The sequence below is a fragment of the Molossus molossus genome, unplaced genomic scaffold, assembly GCF_014108415.1.
Source record: "Molossus molossus isolate mMolMol1 unplaced genomic scaffold, mMolMol1.p scaffold_m16_p_10, whole genome shotgun sequence".
NCBI classification, from domain to species: domain Eukaryota; kingdom Metazoa; phylum Chordata; class Mammalia; order Chiroptera; family Molossidae; genus Molossus; species Molossus molossus.
Genome location: NW_023425345.1, coordinates 92,401,066 through 92,428,593, shown reverse-complemented (window position 1 = coordinate 92,428,593; position 27,528 = coordinate 92,401,066). Strand labels below are relative to the sequence as shown.

Sequence of the window (27,528 nt, the reverse complement as noted above, 5' to 3'; positions counted from 1 at the left end):
TGAGATTCCAGCTGGAAGGAAGAAGTGCCCCTTATCTTTGGAGCCAAACGTGTTCAGGTTCTCATTTATTCAGCAAAAGGTTTTGTTCAGACTCTCAGAAAGCAATTCCAGTTGAAAAGCCAAAGTTAAAAACCAGTTACCCATTTGTTTCCCTGTTCTGAGTTATCTCAACCCTTATCTTTAGCCTCATCCCTTAACCTTTAGCTCCACCTTGAGGATTAATTAAAAAAGCAACCAGCTCAAATAAAGTCAGGGCCTCTTATCTTAAAACAAGGAAGTCCAGAATTCCAAGAAAAATTCACCCAAGTTCACCTGATGCACAGCGAGGAGCTGGTGGGGCACAGTGTGCCCCTGCACCTAGCACTGGTCTAGATCTGCAAGGTGGTCCCGGGTGGACTTTTTGATAATCTGAATCATGGCACTAGAACGTTAGTGGGCCTTGGTTCAGCAACCTCAGTACTTGAGTTCAGCAAAGAAAGAATTCAGAGCCAGGGAACTCAAATTGAAGGAGAAAGTTTGTTTAGAAAGTCACAGCCCTGGCCGGTATAGCTCAGTTGTTTGGAGCATTGTCCAATGCCCCAGAAGGTCACAGGTTTGGTTCCTGGTCAGAGCACATATCTAGGTTGTGAGTTTGATTCCCAGTTGGGGCACATACAGGAGGCAACTGATCGATGTATCTCTCTCACATCAATGTTTCTCTCTCTCCCTTCCTTTTTCTCTAAAATCAACTAAAAAAAAAAAAGTTACAGCCCAACTGGTGTGGCTCAGTGGTTAAGCATCGACCCATGCACCAAGAAGTCGCTGGTTTTTTTTATTTATTTATTTATTTATTTATTTATTTATTTTTATTGTCCTCACCCGAGGACATTTTTCCATTTTTTGTACAGACAGAGTGGGAGGGAGAGAGAGGAAGAGAGAGAGAAGGAAACATCGATGTGAAAGGGACACATCGAGTGGCTGCCACCCGCACGACCAACCAGGGCCGGGGACAAACTGCAACCAAGGTACATGCCCTTAGCGGGAACCGAACCCGGGTCTCTCCGGACCGCAGGCCGATACTCTAACCGCTGAGCCAAACTGGCCAGGGCAAGAAGTCGCTGGTTTGATTCCTGGTCAGGGCACATGCCAGGTTGTGGGCCCGATCCCCAGTGGGGGGCATGCAGGAGGTGGCTAGTTGATGTTCTCTCTCATTGGTGTTTCTATCTCTCTCATCTTCCTCTCTCCCTAAAATCAATAAAGGGAAAAAAAGTGATAGAGGTAGAAGAGAGCCATGGAAGAAGTGAGAGCCAGCTGGGCTGTATGGGCTTAGGAAGCAAGTTGCAGAGGCAAAGAAGGGCCCTTGGAGCTTAGGAGAGAGAAAACAAAAGTGCACACCTTGAGGGAAGAATAGAGAAAGGCATGGTGTGAGAGAGAGCGCACACACACGGGATAGAAGGGGGTAAGGAAAGATGTGGGCATGCTTAAGAGAGTATACCTGTTTTGTTTTAAGTTGTTGATATAAGTGAGTTTAAACTTGATAGAGAAAGGCTTCATCAGATACCTTGATAGGATCACTGTGGCCAGGAGTCCAGTCAGCCCTTTACTGGTCTAAGGATGTCGTATTGTCAGTGAACCCATATGTAACATGTGACACCTAGCTCTTTGGCTCCCCTTTTCTAGACCACATACACACTAGTCATTGAACCCAGACATCAATTCATAAATTTACAATGAAAACTCTAACTCTTCCAGTGTGCATTCAACTCTACTGGGCATGATACTTTATTCTTGGGAATAGGATGCCTAAGAGGTTAAATTGAAAATTAGAAGGCTGATTGGTAAGCAAGGAATCCGAGGAAATGAAATTAGGTTGTGCTGAGGGAGAGTTCATCAAATCCATGAAGAAGCAAGCCTTTTATAGTTTCTGTTCTCAAAATGAGTAAGCTCCTCCAGTGAACAGAATACTCTTTCCACTAGATGTAGTTTCTCTTTCTTGGACAGGCTGGATATACTCTGCGAGTTCCAGCTCTTTGGTCCCCTTTTCTAGACCACAAGCAGAATATTTCTTTTCTTTTTTTTTTTTTTTTTGTGTACAGATAGAGTGGGAGGGAGAGAGAGGTAGTGAGAGAGAGGGAAACATCGATGTCAAAGAGACACATCGAGTGGCTGCCACCCACACGACCAATCAGGGCCGGGGACAAACTGCAACCGAGGTACGTGCCCTTAGCGGGAACCAAACCCGGGTCTCTCCGGACCGCAGGCGGACGCTCCAACCGCTGAGCCAAACCGGCCAGGGCAGAATATTTCTTTTCTATAGAACATTTTTTCTTTACATGTGTCTAATAAAATGGATTAGCTGTAGGTTATGGGTTTTTTTTTCTTTCTCTCTTTTTTTTAAATCCTCATCCAAGGATATTTTTCTATTTATCTTCATATAGAGTGGGAGAGAGGGAGAGAGAAACATCAATGTGAGAGGGACACATCTACTGGTTGCCTCCCACACAACCTGGACCAGGGTTGGGGACAAACTACCACTGAGGTACAAGCCCTTCACCGGAATAGAACCCGTGACTCATTGGTCCGTGGGCTGACGCTCAAACCACCAAGCCAAACTGGCCAGGGCTGTAGCTTGTGTTTTTGTTTCATCAATTGTTTCACAATTAGGGGACTAGGACACTAAATAGTTGTGGCCACGTAGATAAGATGTGTCCATTTCTCATGTCTTTCTACTTCATATTTACCATTTCTTCAGGCAAGTTACTTCTTATCCATTATATAAGACTCCTTAGTTGCTAGAAGAACCATATCAGCAAGTTCTGTGAGGAAGACCTCATTATAATCTGTGTATTTAGTATTCCTGGTACCTGAACGTCCAGCTATTCATATTAATTAATGAGTCTCAAAATAATCTCAAAAACCCCAGTTACTCCTTCCCAAATTGCTCTAAGTTCTCTATTCATTCTTGATGGTATAGTCCATTTTTGGCACCTTATATTAGGCCCCCAACTCTTTCCTTATATAGTAAGTCCTCAATGTCCTCATTAGTTTCTGCAACTTTAAGTGAAATGACATATAATGAAACCAGTTTTACTATAGGCTAATTGATATAAACAAAAGTTAAGTTCCTATGCACCCCTTCAACATTATAATGAAATGCTATTTGAGGACCTGCTGTGAACAAAGTTGGGTAAAGAAGAATAGTTTTATTTTTTCTGTGTCTGCAAGCTTTCATCAGGCCAGTTGAGGAAAAGCACGTTTCCTTTCCTACCAATAGTCTCACCCCTTGGAATAACTCTTCTTGTTAGTGGCATTTTTTTTTTTTTTTTGGTAAGTGCCCCTAGCGGGAACTGAACCCAGGACTTACTGGTCCACAGGTTGACGCTCCAACCACGGAGCCAAACCAGCCAGGGCATTAGTGGCACTTTTAAAAAGCAATTATTAATGAAAAAAATTAAATAGTTGACTTTTGCCTAAGAAGCAAAAGTTGTTTATAATATCTTTATTTTTACTTATTTGTTTTTTAAAATCTTTATTGTTGAATGTATTACAGATGTTACTCATTTTTCCCCCGTTAACTCCCTCCTCCTGACTCCTGCCCCCCTCCTCCCCACTCTCGCCCTCCTCCTGCCTTTTCCCACACTATTGTCTGTGTCCATTGGTTATGCATATAAGTTCTTTGGTCTATTTCTTCCCACCCCCCAACCCCTTTCCCTTTGAGGTTTGTCAGTCTAGCAGTGAATTTGTACTTCTTAATCCCTTCACCTTTTTCACCCATTCCCCCAACACCCCTCCCATCTGGCAACCAACAAAATGTTCTCTGTATCTATGAGAATGTTTCTGTTCTGCCTGTTCATTTTGTTTGTAGATTCCATTGTCAATAGATATGTATTCATTGCCGTTTTGTTTGTTCATATATTTTATCTTTTTCTTCAAAAAGACCCTTCATCATTTCATATAATAACGGTTTGGTGGTGATAAACTCCTTTAACTTTTTCTTGTCTGGGAAACTCTTTATATGGTCATTGATTCTAAATGACAGCTTTACAGGATAGAGTAATCTTGGTTGTAGATTCTTGCTTTTCATCACTCTGAATATTTCTTGCCACTCCCTTCTGGCCTGCAAAGTTTCTTTTGAGAAATCAGCTGACAGTCTTATGGGAACTCCCTTGTAGGTAACTAACTGCTTTTCCCTTGCTACTTTTAAGATTCTCTCTTTGTCTTGAACCTTTTGCATTTTGATGATGATGTGTCTTGGTGTGGGCCTCTTGGGGTTCATCTTGATTGGGACTCTCTGTGCTTCCTGGACTTGTATGTCTGTTTCCTTCACCAAGTTAGGAAAGTTTTCTGCCATTATTGTTTCAAACAGGTTTTTGATTTCTTGTTCTCTCTCTTCTCCTTCTGGTACCCCCAAGATGCGAATGTTGGCACGCTTGAAGTTGTCCCAGAGGCTCCTTACACTCTCCTCATTTTTTTGGATTCTTTTTTCTTTTTGCTGTTCTGATTGGGCGTGTTTTGCTTCCTTATATTCCAAATCGATGGTTTGCTTCTTGGTTTTACCTACTCTACTAATGAATCTGTGTAAATTATTCTTTATTTCAGTTAGTGCCTCCTTCATTTCTGTCTGGTCCTTTTTTATGCTCTTGAGGCCCTCACTAAGTTTGCTGAGGTTCTCACTAAGTTCATTGAGCATCCTTATAAGCAGTATTTTGAACTCAGTATCTGTTAGGTTGCTTATCTCTATTTCGCTTAGTTCTTTTCCTGGGGTTTTGTTCTGTTCTTTCATTTGGGACCTGTTTCTTTGTCTCCTCATTTTGGCCGCCTCCCTGTGTTTGTTTCAGTGTATTACTTAATGAGAGGTATGGGGCTAGCTGAGACCAGATGCTGCTTGTTTGAAAGAATTTAGGAAAACCTGAAGCAGGATCCAAGACAGGCCAATCCTATGGTTAAGCAACTGGCAACAGCTTGGGTGGGCCTGAAAGTTGGGTGGGGCGGGGCTACCAGTGTGAGCCAGGTTGCTGGAGTCCCAGATGTGGCGGCTGTCTACCACCCCAGGGAAGGGCTCACCAAAGGAACAAAGGCCTCTGACAGCACGTTTGTCCCCGAGAAAGCCCCCTCTCCAGCCCTCGCTCCAGTGCCAAACAGCTCAGTTCTTCCCTGTATGTCTCTGGCGCCCGTGGAGCTGCCTCCCCTCCAAGCTCAGAGGGAGAGAGTCCGATAAGTCCGTGCACGGGCCCTTTAGGGAGCTGCCTGGGGCTCCAGCCGCCTCAGCTTCCCTGAGCCTCAGTTCCCGCTGGTTTTTCCAGCCAGAAGTTGTGGGGACTTCTTTACCAGGCACTAGAACCCTGAGCGGGGCACCTGGTGTGGGACAGAGACCCCCTCAATCCTCAGGGAGGACGTTCCCAGCCCAGGTGTCCTCCTGATTTTTATCCGCCACACGTGGGTGTGGGACCAGCCCGTCCACCTCCGGCCCTCCTACCAGTCTCCATGTGGCTGCTGCTTTAATTCCGTAGTTGTAGGACTTCCATTCAGCTGGATTTCAGGTGGTTTTGAATGATGTTTGTTCTGTAGTTTAGTTGTAACTTTGATGTGGTTGTGGGAGGACGCGATACCGCGTTTACCTAATCTGCCATCTTGACCGGAAGTCCTATCTTTACTCTTAAATAATGGCTTAATTTTTTAGCTTGGGACTTGGTACTTTCCTATTCTGAGATATCTCAGATCCATAATAATTTCTACGTATTATATAAGCTCTTGTTTGCCAAAGATTAAAAATAGTATATGTCCAGTACCTTCCTTTCCATCTCGGTGGATATTTTCTCATATTCTTGCATGTTTTTTTCTTGCTATTATGTTCCTTATTTTGCTTTTATCCATAGAATTGATGGCTTTCTATTTGGAATGTTCCAACTGCTATTTTATTTTCTTGCCTTTGGCCCTAATTTGTTTGATATATATGTAAGAATGAGCAAGAATGCAAAGCTTACTTTTTTTTTTTTTGCTAATTAAAACATGAAAATAATTTGGGGTTTAGACTATAATAAATTTTATTTTTCTTTTATTCACAAAAGTAAGTAAAATAAAAAATACAGAAAACTAGAAGAAAATAGTGATTTATAGTCTACCACGCAATGAATATGTTTCTTTGTGTTCCTTTATCTTTTACCCATGCATATGTGTTTATGTAGTTTAAACTTGTGATCATGTATTGATAATAATATGACAGTTACTATATATATTTTAAATAGACTTGGATCGTGGTCTTCAGTTTGGCTGGGAATGCATTTTTATCATTTTAAATATATATATTTATAGGTTCAGTAAATATTAAATGGATGAATTCTTGCTCGTGTTTGTGCCTCAATTTTCTCACTTCTAGGTGGGAAAACTAATTCACAAGGATTTTGTGTGAGGATTAGTGGAACACTGTAAATGTTCAAAGCAGATAGGTCTTGTCATAACTCTGCTGGCTATAACGTAAAAATGTTTTCCTAGAGAGCACTGCTGGAGAAGAAGCAGAGGAAAAAGCGCCTTGAGCCACTCATGGTACAGCCAAATCCAGAAGCCAGGCTACGTCGGTCAAAACCAAGAGGTAGTGAGGAGCAAACTCCTTTGGTGGAACCTCATACCCCTCACAACAGTGTCACTTTACACGGTGTGTATTTAGGCAGCCTCTCTTACTGCTGGGGTGCAGTGTTTACAAACCCAGAAGAAGGCAGGAGGATTCTTAGATGGATCAAAGAAACAATATTAGCATCATCACTAGGTACATTACAATGTACCTTCATACATTTTTATAATCAAATTCTGGGTCTTTGGGTTAGAATAAAAGCAATGGTCTAATCAGTAGAAGATACCATAGAGTTTATGTCCACCCTAGAACTGCTATTTTTAGATGCCAAATGAATTAGTCCAGAATAGCCTATTTGAGGAGCTCACAGTCTTGATTTTTACATCTTGGCAGCGTTAACTTTGAAGCCAGGAGTAGGTAGAGAGAATCTATTCTTCCAAAAGATAGGACTCAAAGGATCATCTGAGATGATGAGAGGAAGAAGGAAGAATATGATTGAGAGTCTCTAAATCAAGACCCCTGAGCTATTGACCAGTATGGGATTTGAACTTCAAAGGACCTACTTTGTTTTCATAGTCTCATTTTTAAGTTTCTCAAGGCAACATCAAGTAAAATTCACTTGAGTAAGAGTCAGAGCATATTAATAAAATGAACACCAGTCCTGGATTATTCTGTTAACAAATGTCCTTGTGGATGTTAAGGAAAGAAGCGAGGTGAAATGGTTTGGTGGTTCTTAATTCTGATTGTGTACACCAGACCCACACAGCTAAATAGTGGATTATGCTTTCTCTCTTTCTTTTGGCCCCAAGGCATTGATGGTCCAGCTGCTTTCCTCAGGCAAGATACTCAAGATTCCGAAACCAGACTTCATGTTCTCTCAGTTGGCTCTTCTGCTACAGAAGAGGACACTGAAGGAAGTGTTGATGGGGAAAGCACTTTGGATACTGCTTCCAAACCCGATCTTCAGGAGATTCTCCAGAAACACGGTGAGGATTGGTCCTGATTTTAATTAATTGTCTTAGTCATTTATAATCTTTACTTTCTTTCATTGTTGATTAACAATGAAGATGACTCAAAATTTTTTGTAATGTGGATCAGAGCTTTGCAGAGGTGACAGTGTTAGGCATCTTTGACATCTGAGAGCTGGTCATTGTCAACAATAGTAGTAGTTATCCTGTTGCCTAAGAAAAATAAGAAATCAAATGTGAAATAGCAGCATTAGCTACTATATATATGACTATTTTTCTTTTTGATATATTATTTATTTTTAGTTCTTACCCTCTTCTTTTGACAAGGATGCCACTCAGCGACCCCTACTGTGCCTCCATTTCACAGTTTATATTGATATAGTTATAAGGGAAAAGAGAAATAGCCTAATAGAAGCACAAATTGGCTCAAAATACATTTAAGCTAATACTTTTTTCACTAGAGCCTACTTTCTGCCAGTTGAAGTTACCATTTCCATAAATATTCCCATATATTTTATTTATTTAGTTAGTTTATTAATTTTTAGAGAGAGAGAAACATTGAAGTGAGAGTGCAACATCCATCAGCTGCCTCCTGCACATGCCACACTGGGGATCGAGCCCACAACCTGGGCATGTGCCCTTGCTGATCCAGCAACCTCATGGTGCGCAGGAAGAGGCCCAACCAACTGAGCCACACTGGCTATGGCCTGTACATTTTAGACATCCTGTTTAGTCTTCTTTCTGTCTGTCTGTCTTAGAAAATAATTTTGTAGGAGAAGGAATTAAGTGTCTCCTTTTCAGATGAGAAGGCTTAAGCTCAGTATAAACAAATATTTATTGGGTGCCCACTTTGCAATAGGTAGGCGTTGTTAGATCCTGGGCTATACGAATCAGAAGATTGTACCACAGAATGGTAGAATAGATGTACATTCAAACAAATTCATATATTCATATCAGGCATTGTTCTAGGCACTTAGGATATGATAGCAGACAAGGTTTCTGCCCTTGTAGAGCATTTATTCTGATTAAGACTTCATGCACTTAAAAAGCCAAGAGAGCGTGCAGAATGGTGCCTAACTCAGAGCTGCAGGTTTGGAAGGCTTTCCAGAGAAAGGGACGTGTAAACTAGAGCCTGAAGCAGGAAGAGGAGCGGCAAGTTCAGAATGGCTGGAGCTGAGAGTAAGATGTGATGAAGTTGGGAAGGGGGATGTAGAGAGGTGAGTCTGGAGAGGTGAGTGGGCTCTGATTATATAGGACATTATAGGCCACATTTGGAATTTGGACTTTATCTGAAGAATAATAGGAACTGATGAGGGATTTTAACCTGAGAAATGTTATCAGATTTGGGCTGTAGAAAAATGACTCAGCACCATGAAGAATGAATTGGAGGTGGGGCAGGTCTGGAAAGCAGGACAACAACTTAGGAGATGGTTTGGCTGATATCCGGTCCTAAAGTTATAATATTGGTGTATGCCAGAGTAAAAATCAAAGAGAGAGAATTACACTGCCAGGATGAAAAAGGGACAAGAAAGACAACAAAAGGAGGTTAAGCTGAACTGTGAAGGACGCAGGTCCTCCTGTGCACTGGTGTCACCTGTGCAAGCAGCTAGAGACTGAGAATGTCTTTGGTATGTCAGGCATTAGACATACATTACCTCAGTTGATTTAATACTTGTAACAGTACTTTGAGGGGTTTATATACATTAGCCTCTCCATGTTACATGTAAGAAAATGTTTTCTCAGAGAGAGGCTGAGTAATTCGTCTAGATCACACTGGTAGTTTAGATGGCAAACTTTGGCAGAAGAATAACAGGCAAAGGCGTTGCCTACAAAAACGTGGTATGTTTCTGCAAACTGGGACAGATTACCCGAGTGTGGGGTGTGGCTAAGGCAGTGTAGTGAAATGAATTAGAGCATGGCTCTGGAGCCATCTTGCTTGGTTTTGAATTTCGACTCTGCCACATCTGTCTGGGAAAGAGGGAAAACACCTTAACTTTTCTCTGTCTCAGTTTCTTGTCTGTTAATAGGAATGTGACCATGGTGCTTAGCTATTACTTTACTACCACTATTTTTACAACAAGAGAAAGAGCAAAGAGAACTTTTCAGTTTGACCCAAAACTAAATTACTTACTCCAAGCCATCTACTGAATAGTGTAGACCTAGACTTTCTGATCCTTAATCTAGTTCTTTCTCCCTTACGTTCTAGTTCTTTCTCCTTCACTGCCCTAAGTGACTGCTGTGTTCTTTCTCATAATTGGCCTTTCAGTGCCAGATACACCCATGACTTTTATGTCTCCACAGTTAGCATCTCGCCATAAAACCCATTAAGTGCTCTCTTGATTGGGATCTAAGACACGCTAGTTCGGCAGATTATGTTCCTTAAGTGGATGCAGTTTGCTTGTCTTACAAGTTTGGGAGAAATCTTTGGTCTCCATCTTAAGATATATATTCATATAAACTGAGTTCTTGGTATAAAAATGGCATAAACTGAGTTCTTGGTATGAAAATGGCATTTCAGCCCAGCCGTTGTAGCTCAGTGGTGTAGTGTCGACCCATGCAACAAGAAGTCACTGGTTCTGTTCCTCGTCAGGGCACATGCCCAGGTTGTTGTTCGCCCAATCCCCAGTAGAGGGCATGCAGGAGGCTGCCAGTCGATGTTCTCATCCACGTTTCTATATCTCTCTCTCCCTCTTCCTTCCTGTCTCTCTAAAAATAAAAATTTTTTTAAAGTGAAAAGTTTATCATTTTTTTTAATTCTTTTTTTATTCTCACCCAAGAACATTTTTTGATATTTTGTTCAGATAGAGTGGGAGGGGGAGAGAGAAAGAGAGAAACATCAACGTGAAAGGGACACATCGAGTGGTTGCCACCCACACGACCCACCCAGGGCCGGGGACAAACTGCAACCGAGGTACATGCCCTTAGCAGGGCCCTGGCCGGTTTGGCTCAGCGGTTAGAGTGTTGGCCTGCGGTCTGGAGAGACCCGGGTTCAGTTCCCACTAAGGGCACATACCTCGGTTGGGTTGTGTGGGTGGCAGCCGCTCGATGTGTCCCTTTCACATTGATGTTTCTCTCTCTCTCTCTCTTCCTCTCTCTCCTTCCTACTCTATCTGAACAAAAAATGGAAAAAATGTCCTCAGATGAGGATAAAAACAAAAAAAAACACATGCCCTTAGAGGAACCGAACCCAGGTCTCTCCAGACCGCAGGCCGACGCTTTTAAACGCTGAGCCAAACCGGCCAGGGCAAGTTTTTAAAAAGTTTTTAATTTTCTGTAAGAGATGCTTCATAAACCCAAAATAATAGTATTTCAGACATTCTCAACTTGAATTAATTAGACTAGAAATGAACAAAGTGTAGGGAAAAAAGTGACTGACACAGAGAACAATGGGTCATTGAATTTTTTTTATTATGATAAAATACACATAACAAAATTTACCATTTTAATCATTTTGTGGCAGTTCTGTGGCATTAAGTACATTCACATTATTGTGCAACTATTATCACTACCCATCTCCAAAACTTATTCATCATCTCAAAATAAAACTCTGCCCATTAAATAATAAGTCCCCATTCCTCACTCCTCAGCCTCTGATAACCACCACTGTACTTTCTGTCTCTATGAATTTGACTATTCTAGGTACTTCATGTAAATAGAATTATAACAGTATTTGTCCTTTTGTGTTTGACTTATTTCACTGAGCGAAATGTCTTCATTATTCATCCAGGTTGTGGCATGTATCAGAATTTCATTCCTTTTTATGGCCGAATACTAGTCCATTGTATGTATATACCACAATGTGTTTATCTGTTCATCAATTGATGGATGTTTTAGTTGGTTCCACCTTTTGTTTTTTTTATCCTCACCCGAGGACATTTTTCCATTTTTTGTTCAGGTAGAGTGGGAGGGAGAGAGAGGAAGAGAGAGAGAGAAACATTGACGTGAAAAGGACACATTGAGTGGCTGCCACCCACACGACCAACCAGGGCCGGGGACAAACTGCAACTGAGGTACGTGCCCTTAGCGGGAACCGAATCCGGGTCTCTCTGGACCGCAGGCTGACGCTCTAACCGCTGAGCCAAACCGGCCAGGGCAGTTCCACCTTTTGAATATTGTGAATAATGCTTCTATGAACATTGGTGCACAAGTATCTGTTTGAGTCTCTGCTTTCAGTTCTTTTTTTTTTATTCCTCACCTGAGGATATTTTTCTGCTTATCATCAGATAGAGTGGGAGGGAGGGAGGGAGGGAGGGAGAGAGAGAGACTGAGAGAAACATTGTTGTGATAGTCACATCAACTGGTTGCCTCCTGCACGACCCAACCAGGTCTGGGGACAAACTGCAACTGAGGTCTGTGCCCTTGACCGGAATTGAACCCGCGACTCATTGGTCCACAGGCCGACACTCTAACTGCAGAGCCAAACCGGCCAGGGATGCTTTCAGTTCTTTTGTGTATATACTCGGAAGTGGAATTACTGGATCATATGGTAACTCTATATGTAACTATTTTAGGAACCACTATAATGTTTTCCATAGTGGCTGCACCATTTTACATTGCCACCAGCAACGCACAAGGGTTCCAATTTCTCTGCATCCTCACCGACACTTACTTTGTTTTTTTATAATAGTCATCCCAATAGATTATGAAGCAGTGTCTCATTTTGATTTCGATTTGCATTTCCCTAATGACTAGTGATGTTAAGCATCTTTTCATATGTTTATTGGCCATTTATGTATCTTCTTTTGAGAAATGTTTATTGAAGTGCTTTACCTATTTTTGAACTGGTTTTGTTGTTAGTAGTTGCAGGAGTTCTTTATATAGTCTAGATATTAATCCTTTATCAGACACATATTTGCAAATATTTTTTCTGTATACATAATATTTTCTTTTTCCTTTATTGATTTGAGAGAGAGAGAGGAAGTGATAGGGGGGGAGAGAGAGAGAGAGAGAGAGACATCGATGATAGAGAACATCTGGCCGCCTCCTGCGTGCCCTGCCCCCCACTTGGGATCGGGCCCACAACCTGGGCATGTGTCCTGACTGAGAATCTAACTGGAGACCCCTTGGTGCATGGGTCGACGCTCAACCACTGAACCACACCAGCTGGACTGTATACGTGTTTTAAAGAGCTAAATTAGGGTGACAACAGTGGGAAGGAAAGACAAGGGATTTTTCTGAGTAAGAATATAAAGAAAGAATTGTGAAAATTTGGATAAAGTAGTTGTGTTTTAACTCAGAATAGCTTGGAATGTTTTAAACAAGAAAATTAAAATTTTCTGTGGTTTGGAGATTTCTTTTTTAAATTGGTTTTGTTGACAGTTCTTCCTTTTCTTCCAGGTATCTCAGGTAGTTTGAACTTTGATGAGGAGACTGGGGAGGAAGAAGAAGGAAAAAAATTAAGATCTCATTCACCATGTTCAGAGGCAGGGAGACCCAATTCTGCATCCAGCCAGAAATCAACCACAGTATGTAGTTCTGAAACGTCTTCCTTTGGAGCTAATTTAACTATTTCCCAAATATATCTTCAGTATTTAAATACCATTAATGAGGGCTGCTTCAAAAGATTTAAGCTCAAATCTAGACTTAAAGTTCATGATCTCTCTAAGTTTTGTGACTTAAGCCAGTGACTTAAGCCAGCTACTTATGAAGCTATATCCCATTTTCATACTTAGCTCCTTCATTACTCCTAATATTTATTTACTTACTTAACTTCTCAGAATTTTTCATTATTTTGTCAGAAGACTGAAGACTTAGGGATAAATCAGTAAGTTATTTTATCCATTAAATGTTTCTCAAAGAGAGTATGAGGTGTTTCTGACCTACTGCCTATTGCTCAGGTATGGCTGTTCTTTCAGGATACAGGAGCTTCTGGTACTTCAGCCCAACAAACTGATAGCCAGCTGGGGGAAGTAGAGAATTTAGAGGACTTTGCTTATAGTCCTGCCCCCCGAGGTACCACAGTCAAGTGTCGGATAACCAGGGATAAAAAAGGAATGGATCGGGGTCTCTTCCCCACTTACTATATGCACTTGGAAAAGGATGAAAATCGGAAGGTATGGAAATTGATTCTTTTTCTATTATTATTATTGATTTTTAGAGAGAGAGAAACATTGATTTGTTGTTCCACTTATTTATGCATTCATTGATTGATTCTTGTACGTGCCCTGACAAAGGATCAAACTTGCAACCTTGGCGTATCGGGACAACACTCTAACCAGCTGAACTACCCGGCCAGGGCAAGAATTGATTCTTAGGACAAATCATGAGAGAGAAGGGAAGAATGTGAGAATAGACTGTTGATGGGTCTTGTGATAGGGGAACAGCACTGATACTAGACCAAATCAGCTGGAAGTAGATTGTATTTATTAATTGCCAGGTGCTGTGTTCTCTCTGTCTTCAAAGATCTCATAGTCTAATAGGCAAAATCTTCCCCCACCCCAAAGAAAAAAGTTATATCTGGAATGGAAGAGAGTATTTGAATGTAATTATTTTCACCTTCAACCCTTTTTGGGGGTGAGGGAGTGTTACTGTGTGCTCTTTGGTTTTTGTTTTTATTATGGTAGAACATGACACTGTGGAAGAAAGAGCAAGTTTTAGGGAATAGGAGGAATTGGAAATATAAAAGAGCATACAAGTGAAAAGTATTTTTTCTCACCCTAGAAATTCTAATTTACTTTGTACCTAAGTTTGAAACAGTTTCTTTCATACTTGCTAATACACAGTGTATCTTGTATTGATACCAGGTCTAAGTGGATGATTTTAGGATCCTAGAAATTAGATGATGCTAATAGATATGATGGTTATTTTAACCACTAGTTATTGAGTGTTTATGATGTACGAGGTATGTGCTAAATGCTTTATATATATTATCACCTATAATATTTATGATAACCTGGTAAGATAGGATTTATATCCCTGCTTTATGAACAATGTAACTGGGGTTTAGGAAGTGATATCCTGTCCCAGATCACACCAGTAAGTGGCAGAGCCAAATTCGAACACACATCTATTTGATTCCAAAGTCTCCCCTTAGCTACTGCCATTCTTCTGCTTCCCCATTATTGCCCAAGTCCAGTAGGGTTTAGCAAGGAAGCATAAATGTGAGAGTATTCATGTCACTGAAGTCACAGTATTTTTAAAAATACAAAGAAAACCGCCCCCAAAATACAAAAAGGAGTATTAAGAATACAATGGCAGTAAAGAATGGGAAGGGTAGGTATTCAGGATCCGGTCTCTCCTAAAGTGGGAAAGACTCATTCATGGAATTGGATGAAGCCTTTTAAAAAAGTCACTAGAGCCCTGGCCAGTTTGGCTCAGCGGTTAGAGTGTCAGCCCTCGGACCAGAGAGTCCTGGTTCGGTTCCTGCTAAAGGCACATACCTTGGTTGGGGCAGCCACTCGATGTGTGTCTCTCATATCGATGTTTCTCTCTTTCTCTTTCTCCCTCTCTCCCTCCTGCCCTCTCAGAAGATGGATGCAAAAATGTCCTCTGGTGAGGATAAAAATAAATATAATTTAAAAAATAAATAGAATAAAAAAGTCACTAGAGGTTTTAGGGATAAAGTTGCAAATAATTATATAGAGAACCATGCTAGTGACTTTAGAAAAGTTGAATAGTGAATTCTGAGAAGCATTGTGAGGGTCGGGAAAAGGGATAAAGACCCATAGATTGGCCCTAGCTTGTTTGGCTCAGCAATAGAGCATCGGCCCACGGACCAGTCGCAGGTTCAATTCTGGTCAAGGGCACGTACCTCAGTTGCAGTTCAGTCCCTGGCCCTAGTTGGGGTCATGTGGGAGGCAACCAGTTGTGTCTCTCTTACATCTATGTTCCTCTCTCTCCTCCCTCCCCCCTCACTCCCTATCTGAAGATAAATGGAAAAATATCCTCAGGAGAGGATTTAGAAAAAAAGACCCACATACAGTATCAGTCTTCTCTGAGAAAATGCCAAATGGTGATGACACCAGTGCTGAGATAGGGTGAGACTCTGGGGGCCATGGTGGGAGGCCTTGGTGACTTCTGTCTAGGGTAAGGATTGAGGCCATGGAGTTCTTGAGGCAAGGACAAGGACAAGGGGTGATGCCCTTCACTAAGCCGAGTCATCTAGTCAAGGACGTGAAGATGAAGTCCCTGGAGGAGATCCATCTCTTCTGCCAGCCCATCAAGGAATCTGAGATTGTTGGTTTTTTTCCTGGGAACATTTCTCAAGGACGAGGTTTTGAAGATTATGTCCATGTACAAGCAGACTCAGGCTGGCCAGCAGACCAGGTTTAAGGCATTTGTCACCACCGGGAATCACAACAGACATGTTGGTCAGGGTGTTGCCTGCGACAAGGAAGTAGCCACTGCCGTCCATGGGCCATCGTGCTGACCGAGTTCTCCATAGTCCTCGTGTGGCGAGGCTACTGGAGGAACAGGACAGCAGGGCCCACACTGTCCCTTGCGAGGTGACTGGGCAATGCTGCTCTGTGCTGGTGGCCTCATCCCCACCACCAGGGGCACTGGCATTGTCTCAGCCCCTGGGCCCAAGGCGCTGCTGCTGGACGGCCTCCGGGACTGCACCCCTCGGGCAGGGGCTGCACTGCCGCCCCCGGCAGCTTTGCCGAGGCACCTCTGATGCCATCGCCACGACCTCCTGCTGCCTCACCCGCCTCTGGGAAGAGACCGTGTCTCCCAAGTCTCCGCAGCAGGAATTCACTGAGCATCTTGCCTTTTTTAAAATCCTTACTCGAGGACTTTTTTGCATCTATGTTCAGCTAGAGTGGGAGGGAGAGAGAGAGAAACATTGATGTGAGAGAGACACATCGAGTGGCTGCCACCCACACGACCCCAACCAGGGCCGTGGAAAAACTGCAGTCGAGGTACATGCTCTTAATGGGAACCAAACCCAGGTCTTTCTGGTCCACGGGCCTGTGCTCTAACCGCTGAGCCAAACCAGCCAGGGCTCACTGACCGTCTTCTAAAGATCCACTCCAGAGTCTCCATGCAGAGGACGCAGGCTTCAGATGTGGCCACACATAGTTTTTTTTTTTTTTTTTTAATCCTCACCCGAGGACACTTTTTCATTCTTTGTTCAGATAGAGCAGGAGGGAGAGAGAGAGAGAGAAACATCGATGTGAAAGGGACACATCGAGTGGCTGCCACCCGCACGACCAACCAGGGCCAGGGACAAACTGCAACCGAGGTACATGCCCTTAGCGGGAACCGAACCCGGGTCTCTCCGGACCACAGGCCAACGCTCTAACCACTGAGCCAAACCGGCCAGGGCTATACAAGAAAATTAAAGTGAATTAAGCATGTTTAATGACAAAATAAAAGATTTGACTGCTTGGTATTTGATAGGCACTGCTAAACATTTACTAAGTGAGCAGGTAGAACAAACTGTAGAGATTCTCTTGACTTCAATTGACTGATCTTTTTTTCTTTCTCCAGATATTTCTTCTGGCAGGTAGAAAACGGAAAAAGAGCAAAACATCCAACTACCTTATCTCCACTGATCCCACAGATTTATCCCGTGAAGCAGAAAGTTATATCGGCAAACTCAGGTGAAAGCATCCTTGTATCATTGTCCTATGCTTTCTGATACTTTTATTCCTATTGTAAAAATAATATAAATGGAGACAAAGTTGCCATCCCAAAGGAATTGACTTGCCTGTCTTATGCTTCAAACCTTTGGAATGTTAAAACAGGACTAAATAACCTTTGGACTGGGCCTAAAACAGTATCGTGCAAAGATAGCGAGAAAGCAGATATGATGGCTACTGGACTGAACATTTTAAAAATTGCTTAGAATTAGTGTCACTGTGTTTGCTCATCTGCACCAGTAGCAACGCCTTCCGTGTATGGAGGTCATTGTTCCCCTTCCCTCTCTCGTAACTCCCCCTCGCCTTTGTCTCCTAGTGGGACGCTGTTGGGGCCTCTGCCTGAGTCAGAGCTTCCCAAATAGCTGTGCTTTTTCTAATCTCAAATAAACGCTTGTTGCCTCTTTCTGTGGCCTTTTATTTTTAGGTTAACACTGTAGTTTCAGAATAATCCACATCTTTTTTACAATGAGTATATATTAATGTTGTAATCTAAAGCAAAAGAATTGAAAGAAAATCTAGGGGAGTCGAAGGCCTGTTCCTGTCTCCCCCTGACTCCACCTCCCCTGGAGGCGGAAACCCCCAGGTGCCTGTGGGATGAAAAAAAAAATCTAAGTCCTTTAATTGTTTTAATGAGAGATCTTTAAGAAAGTGATGAGGAACATTTAGTCGTTTGGAAAACAGGCAGATATTCTGTTACATACCTCTCCTAGATTGTGTTTGTGTAAAAGAAAAAATATAGATCATTATGGTGACTTTTTCTTTTGATTCTAGATCCAACCTCATGGGGACCAAGTTTACAGTTTATGACCACGGCGTCAGCCCAGCCAAGGCCCAAGGCCTGGTGGAAAAGGCCCACACCCGGCAGGAGCTGGCAGCCATCTGCTACGTAAGTGTTGTCCTCGGAATGGACTCTTCCTTCATTTCCTGACGTCCTGCAGGCACTTCAAACTTAAACTACTGAACTCATCATCTTCCCTCCCAAGCTTGTTTTTGTTTCTATGATCCCCCTATTCTGTTGCTGGTATCATTTTCTCTATATATTTAAGTTTTAATTGTTTATAAATTGCTAAGTTCATTTATTTTTGTTTTTTTACTGTTTTAATGCGTTTTACCTTATCTTTTCCTAATGCCATTGGATTAACATAGACCTTCATTACCTCTTAATCCATTGGCCAGAGGCTATAATAACTTACAAATTGAGGTCTGCTTTCAGTCTTTTTCTGTCTGGCTCCTTCTGGACTGCTGCCAGAGAAATCTTCCTGAAACAACTGCAGCAGACCCTGCTGCTCTCCTGCCTCAGATAGTGCGTGACTGCCCACGTGTGCAGAGCAGAGCCCTAACACGCCGCCTCTCCTCTCGGACTGTTCGGGGGCACTTCCCCCTCGCAGGCCTGTCCTTCTGGCACACAGCCCTCCTGTCAGCCTTCGCTCCACCATATGGTCTTCCCTCTCCTGAGAGCCTTCCCTTTTCCTCTCTTGTCATCAGAGAAGTCTTTCCTGACCGCTAGGTGTGGGTGACATTACTTTGTATACATCCCCTTGGCACCCGGTGTTTCTTCTCCAAGTTGTTTGATCCCAGAGTCTCAACATTGAAACTATGCATGACTGTCGTGTGTGTACGTGTGTATGTATGAATACACACACAAACATATATCTACTTTTCTTAAGTGCCTATTTTATTCATATATAATCTGCCTGGCTTGACAGGCATGTGAGTTTTTACCTCCTGATATAGGCCCCATTTAATTTACACTGTAATTCTCAGTGTAGATCATCGAGTACCATGCCCTCCTTGGGAAATAAATATTTATTGATAACAAAATTGAACGGTTTGCTCACAGTTGTCTCAAAGTTCATTTAAGATTAAAAAGTAATTTAAAAAAAAGATTAAAGAGTAAGAGTAAATTTTCAAGCTAATATAACCTATTTTAAATTCAAATGTTCAAATTCGTTTTAAAAAGAGGAATAGCCTGGCCAGTGTGGCTCAGTGGATTGAGCATCGTCCCAGGGACTGAGAGGTCCTCGTGCGATCCCCAGTCAGGGCACATGTCCAGATGCGGGCTCCATTCCCAGTGTGGGCTGTGCAGGACGCGGTTGATCGACATTCCTCTCTCACATCGATGTTTCTATCTCTCTCTCCCTTCCTCTCTCTCCAAAAAGTTAATGAAAACATATTTTTTTTTAAAAAAAAAGAAGAATACAGTTACTTTCCTGGTCTTTATTTTCTGTATTTATTTATTTTGTTAATTCTCACCAGAGGATATCATTCCATTGATTTTTGATAGAGTAGAAGGGAGGGAGGGAGGAAGAGAGAGAGAGCGAGAGACAGAGAGAGACAGAGAGAGAAACATCAATGTGAGAGAGACATATCGATTGGTTTGCCTCCTTCATGACCCCGACTGGGGCCAGGGATCAAACTTGCAATCCAGGTACGTGCTCTTCACTGGAATCGAACCCGCAACCTTTTGGTCCAAGGGCCAGTGCTCTAACTGCTGAGCTAGACTGGCCAGGGCGGTCTCTCTTTGTTTAAACTATAGTAATAATAAAACAGTTTTAGGCCCTGGCCAGTTTGGCTCAGCGGTTAGAGCGTCGGCCTGCGGTCCGGAGAGACCCGGGTTCGGTTCCCGCTAAGGGCATGTACTTCGGTTGCAGTTTGTCCCCGGCCCTGGTTGGTCGCGCGGGTGGCAGCCACTCGATGTGTCCCTTCACGTCGATGTTTCTCTCTCTCTCTCCCTTCCTCTCTCTCCCTCCCACTCTATCTGTACAAAAAATGGAAAAATGTCCTCGGGTGAGGATAAAAAAAAAAAAAAGAAAAAACACAAATAAAACAGTTTTAGTACTCTTGATATTGTCAACATTTTACATGCCCAGGTAAGTCTTGAGTCAAGAATGTAGTCTTGTTTTTCTTTCTGTTTCCAAGTTCTGTCTTCTTTACCTATCTTCCAGGAAACAAATGTATTTGGATTTAAAGGCCCTAGGAAAATGTCTGTGATCATTCCAGGGATGAATATGAATCACGAACGGATCCCATTTCGGCCACGAAATGTAAGAACACATTTAATCAGCAAAGGACTCTGAAAGACAAGAGTACATTACAGAAGAGATAATCCAAAAAGTACTGATTCTTCCAGAGCCCCAGACTGGAGTATCGCTTACACTCTTCTTCGGGAGAGCCACTCCGAACCGTAGCACATCGCAGAGCACTTGCTAGAGTGCTCGATGTGCAGCTACTGACCTGCAGAGGCAAATGCTAGATAATCTGTAAGGGTCCAAAACACCAGCCTGATTTTTGGCTTTCTTTGTCCTTTCTAAAATGGAGAAAAGATTCCCCTACTCCACCTTCTCCCTCCCAGAGTTTTGAAAGAATGGTTTCTTATGGTTCTCAGTACAAAGTAATGATTTTCCCTGTGAACAGGAGCATGAGAGCTTGCTTTTAAAATGGCAAAACAAAACCATGGAGAACTTGATTGAGCTGCACAACAAGGCCCCAGTCTGGAATGACGACACGCAGTCCTATGTCCTGAACTTCCATGGCCGGGTCACTCAGGCATCTGTGAAGAACTTTCAGATAGTCCACGAAAATGACCGTAAGCCACAGGAAGGGCTGGGCGGGAATAGGAGGGAGGCCGCTCTTACACGGTGGGGAAGCGAACATTTTCTGTTGCTGACAGGAACCTGTCATCAGGAGAGGGTTATCTAAGAAAGAAATGATTTCTTTGGAAAGACAAAACAACAATGTTATAGTAAAACTTCTGAACCACTGTGTTGAGGAGGACTGAAGAGTGTGAGAGATTTCTTCCTGTGGCCAATCCGAGAAGTCTTTTTTTTTTTTTACTTTTGTTTTGGTACGTGCCCCTAGCGGAAACCGAACCCAGGACTCTCTGGTCCGCAGGCTGACGCTCCAACCGCTGAGCCAGACCAGCCAGGGCCAATCCAAGAAGTCTTAGATGAGGCTGTTTGGGAAGCAGATGTAAATGACCTCACCCTATAAAGGTTCCTGGGCAACTCTAGCTCATGGAGCTTGTGCTGTTCCTAGCAAACTACTCTTGACTTTCCTCTCCTTTGTTCCTTCTATGCTGGGCAGCAGTAGCCTTCCACTCTCAGTTTATAGTTGAGAAGAATCATAATAGAAACTTTATTCATGTTTAGCAGACATTCTTTTATTTTTTATTACTTGTTTATTTTAGAGAGGGAGGAACTAGGAGAGGGAGAGGGAGAGAGAGAGAAACATCGATGAGAGAGAACATCGATTGGCTGCCTCCTGCACGCCCCCCACTGGGGATCAGGCCTACAACCTTGGCGTGTGTCCTGACCAGGAATCAAACCGGCGAACTCTTGGTGCATGGGTCGACGCCCAACCACTGAGCACACCCACCGGACAGCTTTTTTTTTTTTACATGTTTTTATTGATTTCAGGCAGAGGAAGGGAGAGGGAGAGAGAGAGAGAAACATCAATCAGCTGCCTCCTGCGTGCCCCCCACTGGGGATGGAGCCCAGGACCCAGGCAAGTGCCCTGACTGGAAATCAAACCTGTGACCATGTGCATGGGATGAGGCTCAACCAACGGAGCCACACTGGCCGGGCAACAGCCACCCTTGTTAATAACTCTTTCCATTCTTCTAAAAGTTTCCCATTTTAAAGAGACCTGCTGATTAACTAACCTATTTGGAGGATTTTTTTTTCCTGTATCTGGTCAGTATAAGCACATTATCTTCTAATACCATGTTTTCTCTCTACTTCTAGCTGACTATATCGTCATGCAGTTTGGACGTGTGGCAGACGACGTGTTCACCCTGGACTACAACTACCCGCTGTGTGCACTTCAGGCCTTTGCCATCGGGCTTTCTAGCTTCGACAGCAAGCTGGCGTGCGAATGAGACAGACGTGCTAGAGCTGGACCTTCTCACTGCAGAGCTTTCAGGAACAGATAGTTGCCTCCCTTGCTCTTGGCCCAGAATATGAGGAGAGACACGCCCTTTTTGGAATAATCCCTTACACTTTAACATAGGTGAGAAATTACTCAAAGCACAGGAAGGTTCCTGTCCAGAGTACACTGGGGACTCCTGAGGTTATTGCCTCTAACAGATCCTGTGCCTCAAGAGTCAGGTTTCCTGCGCTTGGAAACTTGCAGCTAGAATCAGGTTCTAAAAGTTAAATCCTAGGGTCTGTCTTTTGAAGACCTTTTCAGAGAGGGACTGTTCCCTTAATTGACTTGAGTCTCTAGGTGTGCAAACTTTTTCTGTAAACGGCCAGGTAGTCTGTCTTACAGCTGCTCAGCTCTGTCGTCGTAACAGCCACAGGCAGTTCATACACGAGCAGATGTGGCCGTGTTCCAGCAGCCAGATGTGGCCTGTGGGCTGTAGCTTGCCAACCTCTGTTTCAGGTATATCTCTGTACTCTCTGGACTTGGGCATTTCTGAAATGGGCTTGTAGTCATGAGATGATCTGAGTGGAAGATGGATGGATGTCTCTAGGAAGCAGTAGTCCTGCAGATTGGATCCAGAGGCACTTGGCTGCATTCACTGTTACAAAGCATTACCTTGTTTTGGTGATGATGGTTCCTAGAATATCCTTTACCTTCAGAACTGGGAAACCCAAAGTCCATGATTATTTTGAGAGTCCACACAGGTGGTTTAATTCTGCTACCCTAGCCAGCACCCCCACGGGAGAAGGCAGCCACTCTGCCTGCCCTGACAGAAGAACTAACGCACACTAGGAACAAATCCAGAACTGTATTGTCTTTATCACAGGGAGCGTGGTATCTGATTCTTACAGTTAGCTTATTGTCCCCATGGTGCTTGGAGGTACTGATGTTCCAGTCCTGCTCTTCCCTTTCTTCCTCCAGAGCAGATTGGCTGGCCCCAATCTCAGTCAGAGTGGCTATGCCCAATTTGTGATCAGTGATGTGAAATTTGATACAGTTGTCTTCATTTCAGTTTAGACTGAAAACATAAACCTAAGAGGTGACTTAGTCTGGTTAAGACTGAGTAATTTGACAGTTGCCTTTACTTTCAACCCAGGAGTGCCTCCCACAGCTGCACTGATATTAGTATAGAGGGACACGCCTGTAGACCATGTAAGAAGTGAGAGATCAGTACGTGGTAAAACTTCCCTTGCCATTGTGCAGAGAGGTGGCAGGAGAGGCCTGGTGAGGACTAGCCAGCTGGCTGAGAGCTCTGCAGACCTTGCTGGGCAAAACTCTGGGCCTCTCTTCTCGACACAGATGTTACCAGCCCTGTGAAGTCTGGGCCATTGGTACAGATCAAGCTCCTGTCACTCTTCCACACAGATCATGAGTTTTGCTAAGTCGCTCCGATTATTAGCACCTACCAACAAAACACGACTCTGCTGCCAGCTCACCGGTCTCGGAGTGTACAGAGAATCCAGTAACTGTGTGAGTTCTGCGTTCAGCGTTGCTCAACTCTCAAGCCTTTGTGCGTCGAGCCGTCTGCCAGCATGGAGCAGGCATCAGCGGCTGTTGTTCCATTCTGCTTCCCTTCTGTGGACTTCCTTTTTGTCTGTGCTTCCTGTTGTTCCGGGCTCACGTTGAGTAGCAGTGTGAAGGGAGGAGGTCTGGGAGAGGAAAGACCCTTGGCTCCTCTCCCACTGGAAAGTCTACCTGCCGTGTTTGACATACTGGTTTCCATCTCAGGCATGCTCGCTTCCCGTCATGTGCCTCCTTCGTAGAAGTGCTCAGAGCCCTTCAGACGCCGGCACCACCTTCCTCGTGCACCCTCAAATGAGCTGCCCTCCCTCACACAAAGCTGTTCACTTCTCTCTGCTTGAGTACTTGACAACATCTGGAGAAGGGTGTGTCGTGGGTTGTCCAGATCTAATCCTGCTTTCCGCTTGCTCTGGCTGAGAGACATTTATACCCCAGCTTCATGTACTTGCTGCTCGAATGTGCAGGTGATTGGTTCTACATAAATCATATTTATACCTTTTGTACGCTACAGAAATAAAAAGTAATTTATATAGAAATGGGAGTGGCTCCATTCTTCTTTTGAGTCCCATCCCTTTTATAGTTCCTACTGTCATGTTCTGTAAGAATAATTTTCATCACTTGGCAACTGTGAACTAATCTTCAAGGAAGCTTCACTATAAGCTCTCATCCCAGGGTAGAGCGAGAGCCTGGAGACTGAGAAGTCTGCGTTCCAGGGACTGTCCAGGCTCATCACACACCTCGCCAAGCGTGCTCTGGACGTGACAGCCAAGAGCAGCCAGAGGGCAGGGTTTACCTTGTTCTGGATGCCGGCACTGGTCGTCCTCCTGGGTCCTCTGTGTTGGTATTGCTTCCTGACGGAGCAGAAAAACAAATAGCTAACCGTGAAATAGACCTTATCTCTTTCCATTAAGTGTTCACATTTTAAAGCTACCTTTACATGGACAAGTTGAAAAAAGTACGTGTTCACAAGTCTTTCCTACTCTATCCATGTCAGTGATGAGTTACATGGGAAGCGGCAGGAAGAGCCTAAAGATCAAGATGAAGGCTGGAGTCGAAGTTTAATTCTTTTTTTAAATATTTTTTCTTTATTGATTTTAGAGAGAAAGGGAGAGAGAGATAGAAACATTGATGAGAGAGAACACCGATTGGCCGCCTCCTGCATGCCCCCCACTGGGGATCGGGCCCACAACCTGGGCATGTGCCCTGACCGGGAATCGAACCAGCGACCTCTTGGTGCATGGGTCAACGCTCAACCAGTGAGCCACACTGGCCTGGCTCAAAGTGTAATTCTTACAGCTTTTCACATGATTCTTTTTGGCTAAGGTGTGTGGCTGGCCAAACATTTGTGACCAGTTATATATACTTTTCAGTGACCAAGAATAATATAAATTATTGACATGAATGCTATCAGCAAGTGCTATTTAAAAATCTAAAACAGGCCCTGGCCGGTTTGGCTTAGCGATTAGAATGTCAGCCCATGGACCAGAGAGTCCTGGGTTCAATTCCCGCTAAGGGCACGTACTTCAGTTGCAGTTTGTCCCCACCCTGTTGGGGTTATGTGGGTGGCGACCACTCGATGTGTCTCTCTCATATCGATGTTTCCCTCTCTTTCTTCCTTCCTCTCGTCCTCCCACTCTATCTGAAGATAAAATGCAAAAATGTTCTTGGGTGAGGATAAAAACAAAATCTAAAACAGGCCTGTGAAAGGTTCTTTCTGATCAGAAGTTTACTAGATCATGAAAGAAATTAGCATCAATTCTCTGCCTTTAGATAGCATTACGGGTGCAGAAATAAAGCAATGGGTCGACTGAGGCCAAATCCCTGGGCTTTGGCCCTGGCCCCGTTTCTGCCAGGGATTTGTCATACGCCTCTTTCCTCATCTGTCGATTGAAAGAGTTTCAATTATATGCTCTTCAGTTTTTGAATTGAATGATTCTCCCCCACTTGTTGGCAACCATCTGGGATTCCTATAAGTGTATTCTGAATTGAGCTCTCTGGTTACCTTCTGGACAGTCACAAGTTGTTCATGGCTGAAGATACTGCCTGGGGGAGAACGTACCGACCTCAGGAAGAGACCACGGGTGCCTGAGCTAGGAACCAGCGGGGAGATTCTGCAATGGTGGGAACGCGCTTCATGCTGGGAAAGTGCTGCTCCCCCCAGTCACTGGAGCCCTCTTGCTACACAGAGAAAGTCCTGTGTTGCAAGCTGCTCCTCTCCTTAGCCTCCAGCTGCCCCTCTGGGTAGAATGGCCCCTGCCCGTGTACTCATGCCAGAGGTCTGATGTCTACTTCTTTCCAGGCCATAGTCCTATTTTTTTTTTTCCTCATCCGTGGATGTTTTTCTATTATCTTCAGAGAGTGGGAGGGGAATAGAGGGAGAGAAAGGGAGAGAGAGAAAAACATTGATGTGAGAGAGAGACATTGGCTGGTTGCCTCCTGCACGACCCAGACCAGGGCCGGGGACAAACCACAACTGAGGCACATGCCCTCGGCCAGAATGGAACCCGCGACTTGGAACCCGCAACTCATTGATCCGCAGGCCCATGCTCTGCAGGCCGATGCTCTGCTGCTGAGCCAAACTGGCCAGGGCCGTAGCCCTCTTTTTTTTATTTTTTTCTTTATTGATTTTTAGAGAGGAAGAGGGAGAGAGAGAGAGAGAGAGAGAAACACTGATGAGAGAGAACATTGATCAGCTGCCTTCCGCACGCCCCCCACTGGGGATCAGGCCCACAACCTGGGCATGTGCCCTGACCAGGAATCAAACCAGCGACCTCTTGATGCACGGGTCGACGCTCAACCGCTGAGCCACACTTGCCAGGCCTCTAGTCCTCCTTTAAACTTCATGTAGACTCCAGCTAGGGGCTTGCCTGGGACTGGCCTGATTCTGTCCCACCCCTCATACAGGTTTCTTGACCAATTGCATATTGGATTTTGTCTCCTCTCCCCACTTTGATTTCCTAGTCATCATAGTCAAATGTATAGTCTTTTTATTTTTGGTTAATCCTCACCCAAGAATAGTTTTCCTATTGATTTTTAGATAGAGTAGAAGGGAGGAAGGGAGGGGGAGAGAGAGAAACATCAATGTGAGAGACACATCAAGTGGTTGCCTCACACATGACCCTGTCCTGGGCTGGGAATCGAACCCGCAAACTTTCAGTTTGTGGGCTGAAGCTCTAATCGCTGAGCCAAACTGGCCAGGGTGTCAATGTATATTCTTTCAAAGTCTTACGGTCTTTATCAACCCACACATAACTCCTCTCCACAAAAAAAGGATGCCACAGTAAATGCAGGATTTGCCATTGGTGCTGGTCAGACAAGCCCTAACTATGCCACAGGTGGTTTCATGGCACCACCTACTGACCAAGGGTGCACATTACAAATGCATTAAAGTGATGAACAGCGTCTGTCACCCAGATGAGAATCACAAAGGGCTCAAGGTGACTTCAACTGGACCTTGTAATGTACCCACTAGAGTTGTGCTATGGCATGACTCTTTTCTGAAGGACTGAGTATTTCTGGAGTTTAGAAACTAATTGAGGTAGTCCAGGAAAATCTGGGATCTGGCACATAGTAAACATTTGGTATAGGATGGTGGCAGATATATTTATTCATGTTCTTTTAAAATAAAACAGTGCATCTCAGCTGACTATTTTTTAGCCATGCAGTTACACAAAATAGTCTGTAAATGCTCATAAAACAATTCTAGATGGTTTTTTCAGGGACCATGTTGAGAAGAAAAACAGCATGGTTTTTCTGGGTAAACATCCACGTACGAGTCTCAGTCCTGATCTTACTTTACATTCCTTACTCTGCGTTTCTTCTGGAAGGGACAGGCCAGGGAAAAATAGCTCTGATGTTAATGGACATTTAAAACTGAGACGGGCCTCGCTGACTTGTTCTGGCTCCGCCTGGGTCCATCAGGCCCACAGGCCTGTGCCTGTTGCCTTCCGGCTGTGGCCCAGCTGGAGTGGAGGAAGAGGGACCCCCC

General features: G+C 43.8%; 1 protein-coding gene across 1 annotated transcript in view; it reads left to right on the top strand.

The window, feature by feature from the left end:
- Nucleotides 1-24,034, top strand: part of TULP3 (TUB like protein 3) — a 76,876-nt gene extending 52,842 nt beyond the window's left edge. Inside the window, exons 3-11 of the mRNA XM_036252404.1 lie at nt 6,472-6,631; nt 7,357-7,533; nt 12,853-12,980; nt 13,371-13,568; nt 16,945-17,057; nt 17,868-17,982; nt 20,042-20,140; nt 20,511-20,682; nt 21,839-24,034. Coding sequence (XP_036108297.1) covers nt 6,472-6,631; nt 7,357-7,533; nt 12,853-12,980; nt 13,371-13,568; nt 16,945-17,057; nt 17,868-17,982; nt 20,042-20,140; nt 20,511-20,682; nt 21,839-21,972 — 1,296 coding nt within the window. The 3' untranslated portion in view covers nt 21,973-24,034. The remainder of the gene's footprint in view (nt 1-6,471; nt 6,632-7,356; nt 7,534-12,852; nt 12,981-13,370; nt 13,569-16,944; nt 17,058-17,867; nt 17,983-20,041; nt 20,141-20,510; nt 20,683-21,838) is intronic.
- Nucleotides 24,035-27,528: the final 3,494 nt, after the last annotated feature.